The following is a 15,038-nucleotide window of genomic DNA, read 5'->3' as shown; positions in this document are numbered from 1 at the left end:
TGTATGGTTGTGGGTGTTCAGGTGTGACAAACTCATAATAAACTTGGAGGTGATAGCAAGTCACTTACAGTAGATATGTTGTTCTTTGTAGATCTGAATTGTCCACAGGACTCTTGCAGATTGCAAAGAAAATCCTGCTTCTTTCAGAGTGAAATGCGAGTCAAACTTATTTCTGCAGCAGCTATTCCAACTATTTATGTTTACAAGAGTACACAAATCCATGTATTTTGGGCAGGTAAAGGAGACCTAGACTGTTTAAGGTGGTTTAAACTACTGTGGTTCATCCATGAACATTTTTTGGTTTTATCCCCATCACTTCAGATATTCATTGATTTTAATGAGAGGCATGTACATAGGTCTTCTAAAAGAAAGGGGTGAGGAGGTATTTCAGGTTTTTCCATGTCTTGTATAAGCAGGGTTAATAAAAAAAGTGGCAATAAGGTCAGGTTTAGAATTCTTGTTCATATTTTTACATTATTTTTTAAGTTTTCCAGCTTTCTTGAAGAGAAGTGTTGGACTGGCTTCAAGACACATATGCAATTCACTATAATTCAGTACTGTAAACTTCCCTATATGCTAAAGCAGCATTATAGCATTAAGTACAAATCATAGTTGATACATCATTTTAAATTGGTGATTTTGTTTGACTATTCATGTATTAACTGAAAATTCTCGGTTATATACAAATGTTGGAATAGTGTGATCAGGCTGTTTCATGCAATTAGTATAGTAAGATACACTGTAAGGGATTAGCTCCATAAATTGATTCAAGTATAGTAAAATAGATCTTACAGATCTTAAATTTTGATACTCTGTTGTTCTACACCATTTATCATCAAGCAGTAAGTAAAGTTGTCAGCTGATTTTTTCCTGTGGTTTCACTGTTTTCAAGTAGTGTAGAACACAGTAGACTAGAGATAGGTGAGATATTCACATCACTTGAATAATTTCATCTCCTTCTTAGTTATCTTTTAGATTGAACACTTAAAGAACTTAAGTAGTTAATCAAAGGCTATCTTTCATTTCTGCGCAATAGGTGCATCCAAATATAGTGGCTTGGATGCAGGTTTTTTTCTTTTACTTCAGTAAGGATTCTGACCTTCACTATCTGTCATCTGCTGATGTACACAGAGTCCCAGCAAGATAAAAAGATGGAGTCCAACCTCTGCAGTTGTGTCCTGAAACTGGCTGTAACACCCTCTTTGGCTCCCAGTGTGCCAGCCGTGGTGCTCCAAGGCTAGCCTGCGTTACTTTCAGTGACTGTTGTCTTGCAAATTGCTAGACAGTGTGTGAGACACATACTGTTCCTCAGAAACATCTTACAGGAGACTGAGATCAGTTACCCTTACAGCCCATTTAGCATACCCTGAAGCTCTTCAGTCCAAGGATTCCTTATCAGCTGTAGAAGTTACCTGTTGTCAGACTGAGTCCTTCAGCACTGATGCTTTTACTGGATACAGTCCTGAAAAAAGCCAAAGACCTAATGCAAGAGATGATCCAGACCCTTTTTCTCACCTTCATCACAGCTGAAGGTGCAGATTGTCTTGAGGAAAATCTGCTACTGCTGACAGGAACTTCTTGGCCCTTCTACAGCCATCCTTGCCAAAACAGAAGCACTGTGGTCATCTATTCAGTAAAGATATCAAGTGATATCTAGAACCACTGTCTCTGCCTCTGGATCCTTTAAAGTAACCCCACAGCCAGCCCAGTCTGCACTGCTGCATCCTCGCACTTCTGTAAGCCCCAGGGTGTTCTGTACACTGGAATTTCTCCTCTTAGCATAAGTTTGACTCCATGGAACAGGGACATGGGAGTTCAGCACAAAAAGTTTTTTCCCCTCCTCGGTTCTGATTCAAAACTGGATCTTTACATCAAGAAGGCAGCTGCAGTCTTTTATTATTCTTACGTAATTCAGGTAAAGACATACAATGAGCAAGAGGCAGTAAGCATGTACAACCCCCACTGGCAGAGTGCAGCACCTCCATCTCCAACGTAGGAGCACTGAGCAAGCTCTCCACATCCCATCTCTGCAGCTGCTGAGTTCCACAGCCCTCCAGAGGTCAAGAAGACAGCAGAAGGCAGCCCTTGGTTGTTATCTGTCGTACTGCATCTCATCTCTTGGTCACTGTGCAGGCCTCCAGACACCTGAGAGTCACTTTTCTCATAAAAGTCCTTTGAAGGCTTCACTGAGGCAGGAGCATTCTTCTCCACTTACCTACAGGAAAACACACAAAACTTACATCAGCTGTGAGATGGCCTTAGCACCAGTCACGTTGGACCAATTCCATGAGCTGAAGGAGTCTGATCTCTCTCTTGCTCTCTCTGGCTGTCATTCTCTTTCCATCTTTTTACAGAAAAGTAAGCTTTGCTCTTTTCACAGTCATCCTGAAGTAGTAAAGCAGCTGTTTAAACTGCTTTTGAAGTACCCAGGTCTACAGCGGACTGTAAACTTTTCCTGTAGGCTAATGTGCCAACCCTCAGTATTGCACACTTTACTCATCTACCCAAGAAACTATGGTTTTATGGTGGTTGCTATTCGCCTGTGAGTGTGGGAGAGTCCTGTGCTGTCAAGGTCCGTTCTTTGCCCTTCTTTGCCTCCTCTATCAATACTTACCTTTTCAGGAGCAAGCTGTTAGTAACACAGTAAGATTTGTCTTTGAGGGGAGTGTTTTGGTTTTGAGGTTTTCTTGTTGTTTTCGGTTGTGGTTTTTTTTTCCCCCAGCAGGACCAGATCCTTCAGATGGTTCTCAGGTTGATTGTGTCAGTGGCTGGCAGATCCAAGGAACCGGGCTCCTCCACACAGAGAGTAGTCGAGTGGGTAGGGGGGTGCATAGGAATGCAAACTGCTTAGTGGGGACCTCTTTCATTTGTGTTGAAACACCCCCCCCCATCACGCAGATAACAACCACTGGACTCTTTCATCAAATGCGATGTCTGCTCTACATGCCTCCAGGTATGTCAGTAGTTTGTGTCATTGTGCAGGACGCACAGCATTTGATGAAACAGTCCAGTGGTTGTGGTTTGCATGAAAGGCTCTGAGATTCACCCAGCTGACAGTGACATTGTGCTGGTAGTTGGCAGCCTGTGTTCCAGCTCTGTGGCAACACCTGCAATGGGAAGTCTAGGAGGGATATAATTTGAGAGTATAAAAACAGCTTGCTTACCAGTAACTTGTGATCTTCAAGGTGCACATCTGTATTGGTGCTTCTTTCCTTGTTCTGTCAAGAGTCCATTCGGGTGGTCTGGTGTTTGTAGTTACCTCCATAAGAAGGACAGAATTTAAACACACACTGTGAAGATACTGCTTTGTCAAATACTTCTCAGGTTTCAGGTGGCTGGCTGGATCTATGTATGTATTTTTTAGGTATATAAAATGGGAAAGTACATTGGTTTTAGCCATTAATGAAGTGGCAATTAACTTTCCCTTTTGTTGTCTTACCTTTCTGTGATTATATATCAAACAACTTCTTGGATTGATGAAAACACATACTATTTGCTAATGCTGGAAGAAACCTGTTCTCAGGTGCTGTTCTACAGAAGTGTTTAAAGACTGCTGCTCTAGGTATTTCACCGTTCAACTGTTACAGCCCTATGAACAGAGGAATTGTATCTACAGTCTGTAAAAGTGTTTCATAAAATTGCAGTCTCCCTGACTACTGCTGTGGATGTACAGTTTTTAATGTTCAAACTGATCATGAGTTTCAAATAGAAATTTTTCCATCATAGTTTCCCATCATTTTTATTAGTGAGCCTGTGAAATAACATGAGGCTCAGAACAGGTGGTCAGAAAATTGAGAAAGGATAAAGAATATGAAGAAGAAAGTTTCACTCCAGCTGCATCAAGTGTTTTTTCTGATATATTAGAATAATGTTGTGTTCTTTTATTTTGTAGGCTCGTTCTGATTTTCATGGTTTTTGTTTGAAATGTATGAGTGTTAATCTTTGGATAGTTGAATTGATGCTATTTTATTATATTCTTTTGCCTAGTTCAAAGCTGATTTTATTCACAGTCTATCCGTGTAAAACCTTCCAATAAAAGTCTTAGGAGAGTTCACTGAATGTTTAATGTAACTTTCTATTAATTATTATGCAGCTCGTTTCTTCACTTTCATAATGGTAGGAATTGTTGTATAGATGAGTGGGTAGAAAGATAGCTGCAGTATTGATTCTGGAAGTCTTGATTTGGAGATGATAGATTCATGTCACTTTTATTTTTTCTGAATTACTGTAGCCATGCTGTGTAAAATGTAAGCCCCAGAGGTGCTTTTCATCCTCTGCGGTATCTATTTTCCTGTCCTGATTCCCCATTTTGTTGAATGTTAGATAGCTTTTCCTGTCTGTTAGTGGAAGTGCTCCTATTCTTGGAGAAAACTCTTATTTAATATAAATAAATTCTAATAGACTAAACCAAAGTTGTTTCTTACCAGGCAATTGTCAGTATCTTTAGAGAACAAACTGAAAGTCACCTCTTGCTGAATTTAGATGCCTGTCATTTTTTTTCTGCAGTATGAGAGCTCCCAGCCCTTTGGTCGATGATTTATTCTTTGGACTAATGTATGTTTGGTCTGTTGAAGGAATAAAATGAAAAGCTCTGTCTGTGCATGAAGGCAGGTTAACGAGTGGTGAAGACTAACAACCTACTTGAGAAAGGCTGTGTGCCATCATTTCTGAAGGAAGCTGCTAGCTTCTTAAACAGTCCTGCTTCATACGTGACAGGTCATCAAGCTATTAGGTTATATCTGCTCTTCCAGTTTTGGTCAAACTGTAGAAGAGTTTTGAGGGAAAACATCTGAGCAACTTGGATGCTTTGGATCCTCTAGACCCACATCTTTCTGGATGTTGGCTTGGGCAGAGGACAGAAACGGGATTAGTGATGTTTCAGAGCAAACAAAGATCTGTGTAAGGATCAAGTGATTCCTGCTGTATTGAGAAGGCCCAACTGAGGCAAACAGATGGGCCAGGAAGGTCTGTAGTTACCAGCATTGGGCCATGTTCTCTCCCGATGTTATCTCAACGTTATCCCTTTACTACTGCAACACTTGCTCCTGCTTTCCGCCTCTCATGTTGGCTTCCTTCTGTGTTGTACCAACCTGTACCAAGCCCTGATGGCATCTGTGTTGGATGTTATTGAGCACTTAGAATTGAAATGGATGTTGGTGATGTTGCAGATGTTTTGCTATTGCTGTAGTAAGGGACTGAATCTGGAGCTCTGGGCATGGCACTGGGAAACAGGCAGCCCCAAAATCAAACTAAAATTTTTACTGTAGTCTGTGTTCTTGATGTGTCCTGTAATCTTGAGTGCATTGTTATTTTGTTTAAATGTTTCCCACAGGCAAAACTAGATCAATGTTAATTCAGCTATAATGTAGAATTGCTTGTCTCTCTGTAAGAGTTAATAAGTAAATGTCCTTTCAGAATTTGAGTGTTTTATTCCATGGAATTTCAACTGACTATATAAAACCAGGCTATAGTCACTAAATTAGACGTGAACACCTACCACTGGTAGCAATTGTTGAAAATGCTGCCTTTCAGATTACTTCATTTGCGAACTTTTAATGATGCCCTTTTTCACAGAAGTAATTTGTATTATCATCGGTGATTGTCATCCTGGAAAAAATACAGACTATAATCAATACAGAATTAACACTAGAGTTAAATAAGATGCAGGCCAATATTTTGAATGGAGGAGATAAAATACATATTTTTTAGTTAGGAATGCTAACTAAAAGGTACAGTCAAAATAATATTATTTTTTAGCTATTAGCATGGTAACCTGAACAGCGTCTAAAAGGGTACAGAGATTTTTGGTTTTACTTGGTTCATTTGGATGTATTTTTCCAAGCGCCCATCAAAATGAGTTGAAAGGCATGCTGTTGCTTCCTGCATGGATTGTGTCTAGAGGAATGATGTCTTGTCCGACAAGTTTTCTTCCTCCTTGTACATTTTGAGCTTGTCTTCATTGGAAAATTGTGTTGGGTTAAGTGTTATCTGAAACACTTGTGATAGCTACTAATGTTGAGCCTGACTCGGTAACTCATCCGCAAGGGTGAGTGAGTGGTGTTGCTGTGTTGTCGGCAGACAGATAAAGTTTACACAAACCTCATAGGGGCTGTTTGTGACTAGCAGGTTCTGTGCTAAACATGACACAGTCTTTTCATGTTGTCCACTGATGATAATTTTACTGTTTTTTAAGTGCAGTGCTTCTCTGAAAGACTGGGGTAGGCAACATCCTTGTTCTTTTGAATGGATGACAGTATACATTGAAACAGTGTTTCAAAACTGCCCTTACAAGTTGTTTGTTACACTTGTGGCTTTGTTTAACTCTATTGCTAGCTGTGACAATGAATAATATTTCCTGTTGAGTAAACAAGAAACTATAAAAATATTTTTGTCTCTTAGGATTTCTCTTCAGCTTTTTTAGAAATCCATGTTTCAATGATCTTTGTGACTGAGACATGACATGACAGGAGGAATACAGAAATAAAATTTTCTGACCAAGCAAGTTAGCTGAAATGTGAAGAACATGAAATTGATTAAGTGTTATGAGCATGGTCCCAGTCTCCTATGTGGTATAGAACCACAACATCTTTATTTGTGACTTTTGTCTTCTCTTTGACAGGGACCATAGCCACTGGTTTTCTTCCATTTTAAAACTTAGGATACTGTCTTTGACCAAGATGCAAATAATGGGTTTTAAATACCAGTGGCTAACATACTAAGTACCGTATTAGAGTTAAGACAAGCAATGCAAGTACACAGTCATAAAATCTATACTTTGACATAACAAAAGCACAGCTTAAAACACATGCTGGTATTTGGCCTTTCAGTTTGAGTGGTGTTCTTGTAGATGGCGATGAGCATACTGTTACGAGACATGGTTCCTTGTTTGTTATGATTTCAGTGTAGATACTGAGGTGTGTGATTCATCACCACCCATACTAGTCCAGGGAAGTTTATAGGAGATGTGAGAGACTGCTTAGCTGGTGCAAGTTTGTCCCTTTGGTATTTCGCTTTCTCATTTTCCTCGTGTAAGCAGAAAAGTAGGGTACAAGGTAGGGAGAGCCCCTCTGAAAGATTGTAATAGAGGAAACTTCAGTTCCACAATAAAAATGTAGTATTTTTTTTAAGCCCATCTGCTCTTAAGGTCTATTTAGACAAGTCAGCTAATGCTTTAGGTACAGTCAGTTTTGTTGCATTGTTCAGAGGAAGTTCTGTCCTTTCGTTTGCTTTGCCATCAAGAATGAGAAAAGAGCCTGTAAGAATTTTAGAGCAGAAGAATTGCTGATGGATTAAAAAAATTATATTTATGGGTTTTGTGTGTAAAAAAGCCTCTGAAAAATATTTATTGAATTTCCCATTCCACCTGCTAACCTTTTGTCCTTATAAATAATGCTGACTTGGAGAGCTGGAATGAGATTAATTTGCCTAAATATCGTGTGATTTAGGCACTGTGGTTAATTCCTGTCCAGTGTCCCTGTGCTGCTCCACAGAGGGTACAGTTCTCCCCGTAGGCATGTCCGTCATCTGCCTGCTCAGCGCTGGTCTCTGGGGCTGCCTAGGACAGCAGTCAGGACTGCTCCCGTGCCTAGGTGCTGGAATACTGCCCTAAGTGAGACCGATTCCTATTTCTGTCGTTGTACAAGCAGTGATGTATGTGAAGGTGTTTTGTTTCAACCTGTCATTGGATTTCAGTCGAGCTAACGCAATGAGTCTTAGCTGTTTTCTCAATTCCTCTGTGAAATTTAAATCTATTATCTTTTAGTTGCATTTCAGCTGTCCTAATTTTATGCAGTTGGCCTGAGAGGCAAAACAGTCTTGTTTAGAATCACATTTTTTCTGCTCCGAGGTACAATTGTTACATAGCATTTTTTGTTTTACCTGGTACAGTGCCATCATGAACAGGGGCATGCGTAGAGAGGAATTAAAGGTAAGGAAATAGAATCAGAGCCATCGTCACCTGTCATGGGAATATGAAAACCAAGTTAACATGGGAGGAGGTGGCAAGCTTGTGGTTTTTTGGAGGTAATTGAGTGACTGGAAAGTAATGGAGCAGTAGGTATTAGTTGAGTCCCTGCACAGCACTGGTGCTAGAGAAAGGGAGGAAAGAGGAAAATGGAGCAGGTTGGTGCAGTGGGAGGAGATGTGCGTGATCTCTCCTTCTAGGCTTTCTGTTCTGCTGCTGCTCTCAGGGGGGTCTGCACTACCTGGAATCAAAAGCAACCTACTAGTTGGTTGTAACATGAATGATCACTGTATTATTCTAAAGTTGTAGTAATTTTGTTGCTAATTCCTGAGTCATCCTTTCAGAAATACCAGATATGTTACTGTATTTCATGCAGCAAATTAGTTTCTCTAAATTAATAGAAAAGATTAGACTTTCAAATATAGCAGGGTATCTGGAGTACAAAATTACCCAGTCCTTGACTTGCACTGAAAACATTGCATGTAAACCATCATTTTGATATGTTCTTCTGTAACAGTGCTTTCTGATCTGCTTTCTGCTAGTCATATAAATAATATTGATTATAAAGTAATGCTTCAGTAAATAAATATTTTTTTAATCTGTGTTTTTCTTTCAGGGCAATTAAAGCATTTCAGGAGGCGCTTTATGTTGATCCCAGCTTTTGTCGAGCCAAGGAAATTCATTTGCGACTTGGGCTTATGTTCAAAGTGAATACAGACTATGAGTCTAGTTTAAAGGTAGGTTTAAATTGAATTAACATTTGTACAAGTTGTGTTTAATCTTAAAACTGCAAGGATGCATAAGCAAGTAGCAGTTAAATAGTATCTGCTCTACAAACAGAAGTGCTTCATTATGAAATATCTTAATCTAAAGACAGAGTAAGGGTAGAATTTGAGGTGCATTAGATACTAGAAATACTCAAAAAAGCCCAGGAGAACTGTAGATGAGGACTGATACTGCAAAAGATCAAAAATTCAATGTAGGGTTCTCATTAAAATAGTACATTTCGGGGAGGAGGCTGAGGATGCACAGAAAGGTGGAGGAAAAATAAAATAATTAGTAGCTTGGATTTCTCTATTTCTATTTTTCCCTTTTTCCCCCTTTATTTTCCTATTTTTCTTCTTTCTGTTTCTTTCCTATTTTTCTTTGTTCTATTTTTCTTCTGTTTTTTCTATTTTTTCTTGGTTTTTTTCTTTTTTTTTTTTCCCATTTTTTCCTATCTTTATTGGTTTTTTCTGTTTTCCTTTTTCCCCCTAGCTGCCTTACTGTAAACTGGGAGTTCTTAAAAATTATTAAAAATAGAAAGCTTTTATGCAAAATAATGTTCTCACATCAATTTTTTATATACTTTCTACTTCTCTAGCAGTTAATCATTATTTTATTTACTGGTTTGAGAGTCAGTTTCTAAGGCAACAATTCCCAGCTAATCAGTTACAGATGGTTTGTGTTTATATGGTACTTTGTTTCTTCTGTATTCCTTTAAATAAATTTTTACTGCTTGCATTCTTTTTTGGTCTCCAGTTATAATCTGTCATTTTATCTCCCTCCATTCAACATGTTTTCCCAGTTTTTTTCCTCCTACCATTTCCTAATCTATCCCCATGTTCTTTTCTTCCTTAACTGTAAATTTAGGCATGTGTGTCTTGGAAAAAGGAAATGTTCTCTTAACTGAGTTTTATGTGCTGGAAAATACACCTGCAGGGCTGAGAATTTTGTAATTAGTAATTAAGTGTAACTTACAAACCTATTTCTGCATATTGATCTCTCCCAAAACTACTGAAAACATTAGGTGTTTTGTTTTCAAGAATCTTGTGGCTTCCTTTTCCTGGCAGATTATTTTCCTGGAAGTTGTATTTGTGGGGCTATCAAAATCACATTGTCCAATAAAGTGTTAATATCAATTTTTCCTTTCAGTATTTGTAATAATGGGAAGCAGTTGTCACATCAGGCTTCCTTTTTACATCCAGAGTCCAGGCTTTCACCTCCAGAGACAGGTGGAGTTGGAAATTGTGATTAGAGAGGATGATACTGCATAGAGGTAGGAAAGATTCAGTGCAATGAATGGCAAAAGAGAGCATGGGGAGGTAGAGGTAGACCACTGTGTTGGGAAAGGGATTATGTGTGAGTTTGGGTGGTCCTGTTTCTTTGTATTTTGGCACAAATTTATTACTGCCTGTCATGATACAGGGGGAATAAAAGAAGTGCTGAAGTAGTACAGTTTGGGTTTAGTTTTAAGGAAGTCAGGGTCAAAACAGAAGAGTACGTTTGCAAGGAGGTAGTAAACTTGTAATCAGGTAGTGGAAGGAACTTCAGCAGTATTTTTACTAGAAGAAATTGATAAAGAAAAAAATAACCTTTTCCTGCTGTGCCATGAAATATGTAATTCCATCAGTGAATCAAGTATTTAAATAAGTATTATGAGAATTAAATCTTAAGTAATTTACTGTGTTTGATCTTCACAACTTTGTGAAATAAAACAGTCATTTATCACAAGGATTTTGAGTATACCAAACTTTTAGTTTTCAATACCCCAGCTACAAATGTGACAAACACCAAAATATTATTTTAAAAACAGAAGGAAATTACTCCTTTGTAACGCAGAATTATCATGATTCCATTTCTTTTATGTGCTATGTGATTAAGTCACTTAAGAAAACAAATGGCATCAACAAAAACAGCTGGAGCAGAGTGAAGATCTTCAAAAGGGTGATGAAATAAACGGGGCAGGGGTGAGGGGGTGCCGTAAGGATAATTTTACATTATCTTTAAAGCAGTGTAACTGCAGGTTGTTACTGAAAGGTTTTTCTCTTTTTCCACCTTGCAATCCTGATTGCATTGTTCAGCATCCTCTGCTACATTGAATAGAGTGATTATTTTTTTTTCCCATTTGCAGACTGAGGTGGCTCCGAAGTCTAAAACAGCTCAGCTTGAGATTGCCCAGTTGCTAGATTCAATGCAAGGTAGATGACAGGAGTGCGTGAATGGGAAGGAGTGGGTAGAGTTCTCTTACCACCTTCTGATGCAACACGTAACATGAAACTCTGCTTTGGAATTACCAACTGAAACACCTGAGGTAGAGTTCCTCGTTCGCTTCCTTTGCTATGGAGGTGGCAATCCTTAGCAGAGAATAACAGTGAGGATTAGGAAAGAAAAGACCCAGTGGGGCAATCCACTCAGTCTCGGAACAATTACAGCTGTATTCAGTTCATCTTTTCAGTAGATTTAATGTGGAGTACTGAGACTGATCTACTTTGAAAACAAAGTAATACTGATAGAAACATATCAGTTTATACATCGGAATATATCAACTGAGGAGTAGACAAAGAACAAGCAGGACAGTAGCTTCTTTGAAAGCCAATCTGACTGATCCCTGAATTGAGGTTTAAAAAACCCCACACTTAAGCCAGAACTCTGAGTGACAAGAATACAAAAGGCAAGTCAGAAAATACTTAGTGAAGAGAACAAAACAAAGTTTGGGTGCAGTGGTTATGCACAAGCATAGGGAGAATAAAACGAGGAAGAGCTAAGATCAAAGAGTGTGAAAGGATGTTTTCACAGTCTGTCTCTTTCTCTGAGACTGAGCATCTTGTCTCTTCAGAGAAGTAACCTGAAGTAATGAAAAGACACAGTTGTCTTGTGCCTTTTTGGGCTTTGTGGACCTTTTTAAAAGGATCCAGGATTTTAGAGAACCATTATGGGCTTCAGGATCCAGTCTGATGGATGACTGACCTTGTGCACGGACCCTTTCCCTGGGGCTCTGTATAACGGGATTCGTAGCCCAGTTTGAGCTTCCTATTTGACACTGAGGCAGAAAGTGGAAGTAACTTTTCATCTAGTATTCGCTTGTGACTTCTGGATTTCACAGATTGTACCAATGTTGCATTAATGTACTTTGAAATATCATAATATTTTTGATGGTATTTAAACATTCATATTAAGTCTGTAATTGCTAAGAATAAACCATTGCCAACAGATGAGTCATTGTCAGTAAGAGTCTTCAGTAAAGGGGGAAGATGGGAGTCTGAAGGTCATATGTTCCATGTTTTTCACAATTTTAGAGCATTACCATAAATCATCTATATTTTATGTAAGCAATTTAAGCTCAAAATTAATTTTTACTATTTTAAGATGTTGATGATCAAGATAATTGCTAGAGTGCTGTTTAACAAGCATAAAATCAACTCTGAGTGTTTTTTCAAATCAATTACTGCTTTTGCATGTTTTTAACATTGCTGCAGTTAAGACTTGCAAATTGCTATGAGAACCCTTGACTGCTCTGTTATCCCATTGCCATAAACTGGTAAGAACACCAGTGCTGTTGAAAATTACTTGGCCTTCAGGCTGACATTAAGAGGTGGGGGCAGGGGGATGTGAGATGGGAAGTGGCCCTTCTGGCTGAAAAGAAGGATCCTTGTGTAACCTGGCAGTTAGGGCAGTGCTACCTTCAGAGGTGATACATGAAAGCTGAATTTGCCCCGTTCATCAGAAAAGTAAAATTAATTCCAAAATCAACTGACAAGGGGGCGGGGTGGTTGTGGGTTTGTTATTGATTACTATAGCAGCAACATACTAACAAGGTTTACCTCACAGTCCTAACCTTTTCACACTTCACTATGTGTCCTGCTGCCCTTCTCCTATTTGCCATTTCCTGCGAACAACACTGGGAATACTCTTTGTGACGGTGTCAGCTGTTGTGGCGCCATGATTATCTGAAAGTAGAATAAAGCAAGATCTCTAGGAATGTTATCTTTTTATTGGTTTGGTAAATGTAGTTGGAAAAAATGTTCAAGCTTCTGAGCATGTGCCACATTATTTCCGGCATGTCACTTGATATCCTAGTTATTTACCTATTTATTGAATATATTTTTTCAATTTTAGCCTCCTTTTTCCTACATGTAATCATCCTGTCTTGCACATGTGTCTTGGTTCTTCTCTTAAGTGCTTTTGAATCTTAACCGATTTCTAGTGAATATGTCAGAATGAAAGAGATTTCGAAGAGAAGTTCCTAGAACATTTCTCTGCGATGTTGCTCCAGACCCATTTGAGCTCTGCAAGCTGAGGGCCAGGTGATCAGGTTGGCTTGATCTGCATCAGAGGCACCAAATGACTGCTCGTGTGTCTGGTCTCTTGGGGTGTGAAAAATACCTACAAAGGGAACTGTGCAATCCACACAGGAGCTGCTGTGCATCGGGCGACCCCAGTGCCTCTTGTCCCGCTGAAAGCTGAATGCAGAGCTAGGTAGAGCACAAAGGGGGAGCTGAGTGTGTTGTGTAGGACCATTGACGTGCATAAAAAATACGCTGAGGAAAAAAGGGAAAATCACAGCTTTGGTATTGCTTGGTTTAATAGTTACTTTGGAAATGGCAGCTATGGGAAATCAGTCTTCCATCTGGTGCTCGTTCTGCTTGATAGTGTTGGAGTATTGTGTGTGGTGCTTTCGGTGGGGAGTTAGGGCTACAATCCTGAAACCCTCTGAATGTAAAATTCCGCACTTCTGTTGTTTGCTGACAGACTACTTAAAGGAAAAAAAGAAATCTGAGTTTTTCATATTTATTAGAACAGTAACTTTGAGGGAACGATGGGTGGGTGGGAGAATTTCTGTGGGTTTGATTTTGTGAGAGGGTGTTTTGTTTGCTTTTGGTTGGGGTTATTTCTCGTGCTTGTGGTGGTTGGTTTTGGTTTTTTTTGTAATGTGGGGTCAGTAGGAATTCTGCACATGAGCAGGTTATTTTATGGCAAACCAACTTATGTTGTGCTTTGGGAATTTTCTTTGGGTTTTGAGTATTGCAGATGCATCCTGTACCCATAAACAAAACCCTTAGAAGAATGACAACTGCATTTCTCATGTTTTCAGATATCTGCCTTGCAGTAGAAATAATAATTCTGCCTTTCACTTTTAGAATTTTTTCCTCCTTATTTATACACAGAACAGCTATCCTAGTAGTTTGCTTCAGGCCTATGCTTTGATCTTGTCCGCAAATCATAAATTTAAGTACAATTTTGATTTTTTAATTATTTTCCTAAAGATTCTCATTCGTTGATAATGTTAAGACATACTGCTTTTGTTAGGATTAAAAAAAGGCTTCAAAAGAAATAGAACTTACTAGGAAAATATGCATGAATTACGTGCATGTGCATGAAATAAATTAAATACTGATACACAGATGAACAGCTCGAAGTACTTCTTTATAGTCAGACACTTTTTCCATCACTTACTCCAGTAATTCTCCTATCTCTCTATATATCTTCATGAAATACATTGTTAGCTACTGCAACTGTTGTATGCCAGCATGTAGCTGTTATAGACATATTGTTCATTTTTAATGTTCTTTTTCTCGGTAATAAATAAGGATGTATTTATGAAAGTGAAATTGTGCTTCCAAGCCTTCAAGTGCTGTTTCACAACCTAGTTATTTTTCATATGTGCTTAGATTAGTAATTTTTAAGCTTCAGCATGTTAAATTGAAACTTTAGTTATTTTCAGATATTAAGGGAAAATTAACTAGACAAAATACATAGTTATGAGAGGTTTTAATTTCTTATGTCTAGTTTTATGTCTGTAATTCTAGCAGAAACTAGTCAGCAACATTCTTGGGTAAAAACAAAACAAAGGGCTTTAGCTATTGCAAGGTGGATACTCAAGATTTCAGGCACTTCACCTAAAAAGCATCTTGTGGAGAGCAAGATGAAATGAGTCAGAAGATTAATTTAATAAAAACTTAAGTGGATGGAAACCAGCATTTGGGAAGGAAATTGCTCTCTAAGTCTTTGTAGTTTGCATATGTGAATGATGGAGAGATGTATACGAGAAGTAAGAACATGAAAAGTTTTTTTTTTTAAGTGCAGCATGGAACTGCAGTCAAACTGCAAGAGAGTAATAGTGTAACTGGTTTTGACAGTGGATCACACCATTACAATGTCTGGCCTGTGGAGTATTTTCTTTGCCCTCTCTTACTTAGTTTTGCTTGGGCTTTTGAGTAATTTTGGAGTTTTCCTGTAAAACTGTAGGTGTATTTTAGAAATGCCACGATTACAAAGAGCAGTAAATACTCACATTGAATTAATATGCTGTGTG

General features: G+C 38.5%; 1 protein-coding gene across 18 annotated transcripts in view; it reads left to right on the top strand.

Annotated features, from left to right (window-relative positions):
* KDM6A (lysine demethylase 6A) overlaps nt 1-15,038 on the top strand; it is a 162,778-nt gene that overhangs the window by 79,375 nt on the left and 68,365 nt on the right. For all 18 annotated transcript variants that reach the window (XR_008820382.1, XR_008820381.1, XM_056329686.1 and 15 more), the window contains exon 6: nt 8,580-8,700. Coding sequence is in view for 16 of the 18 variants with exons in the window: in XM_056329686.1 (XP_056185661.1) it covers nt 8,580-8,700 (121 nt within the window). In the remaining 2 variants the exon portion in view is untranslated. The remainder of the gene's footprint in view (nt 1-8,579; nt 8,701-15,038) is intronic.

Source organism: Falco biarmicus, chromosome 2, assembly GCF_023638135.1.
Source record: "Falco biarmicus isolate bFalBia1 chromosome 2, bFalBia1.pri, whole genome shotgun sequence".
NCBI classification, from domain to species: domain Eukaryota; kingdom Metazoa; phylum Chordata; class Aves; order Falconiformes; family Falconidae; genus Falco; species Falco biarmicus.
This window is presented reverse-complemented; position numbering and strand designations above follow the sequence as displayed.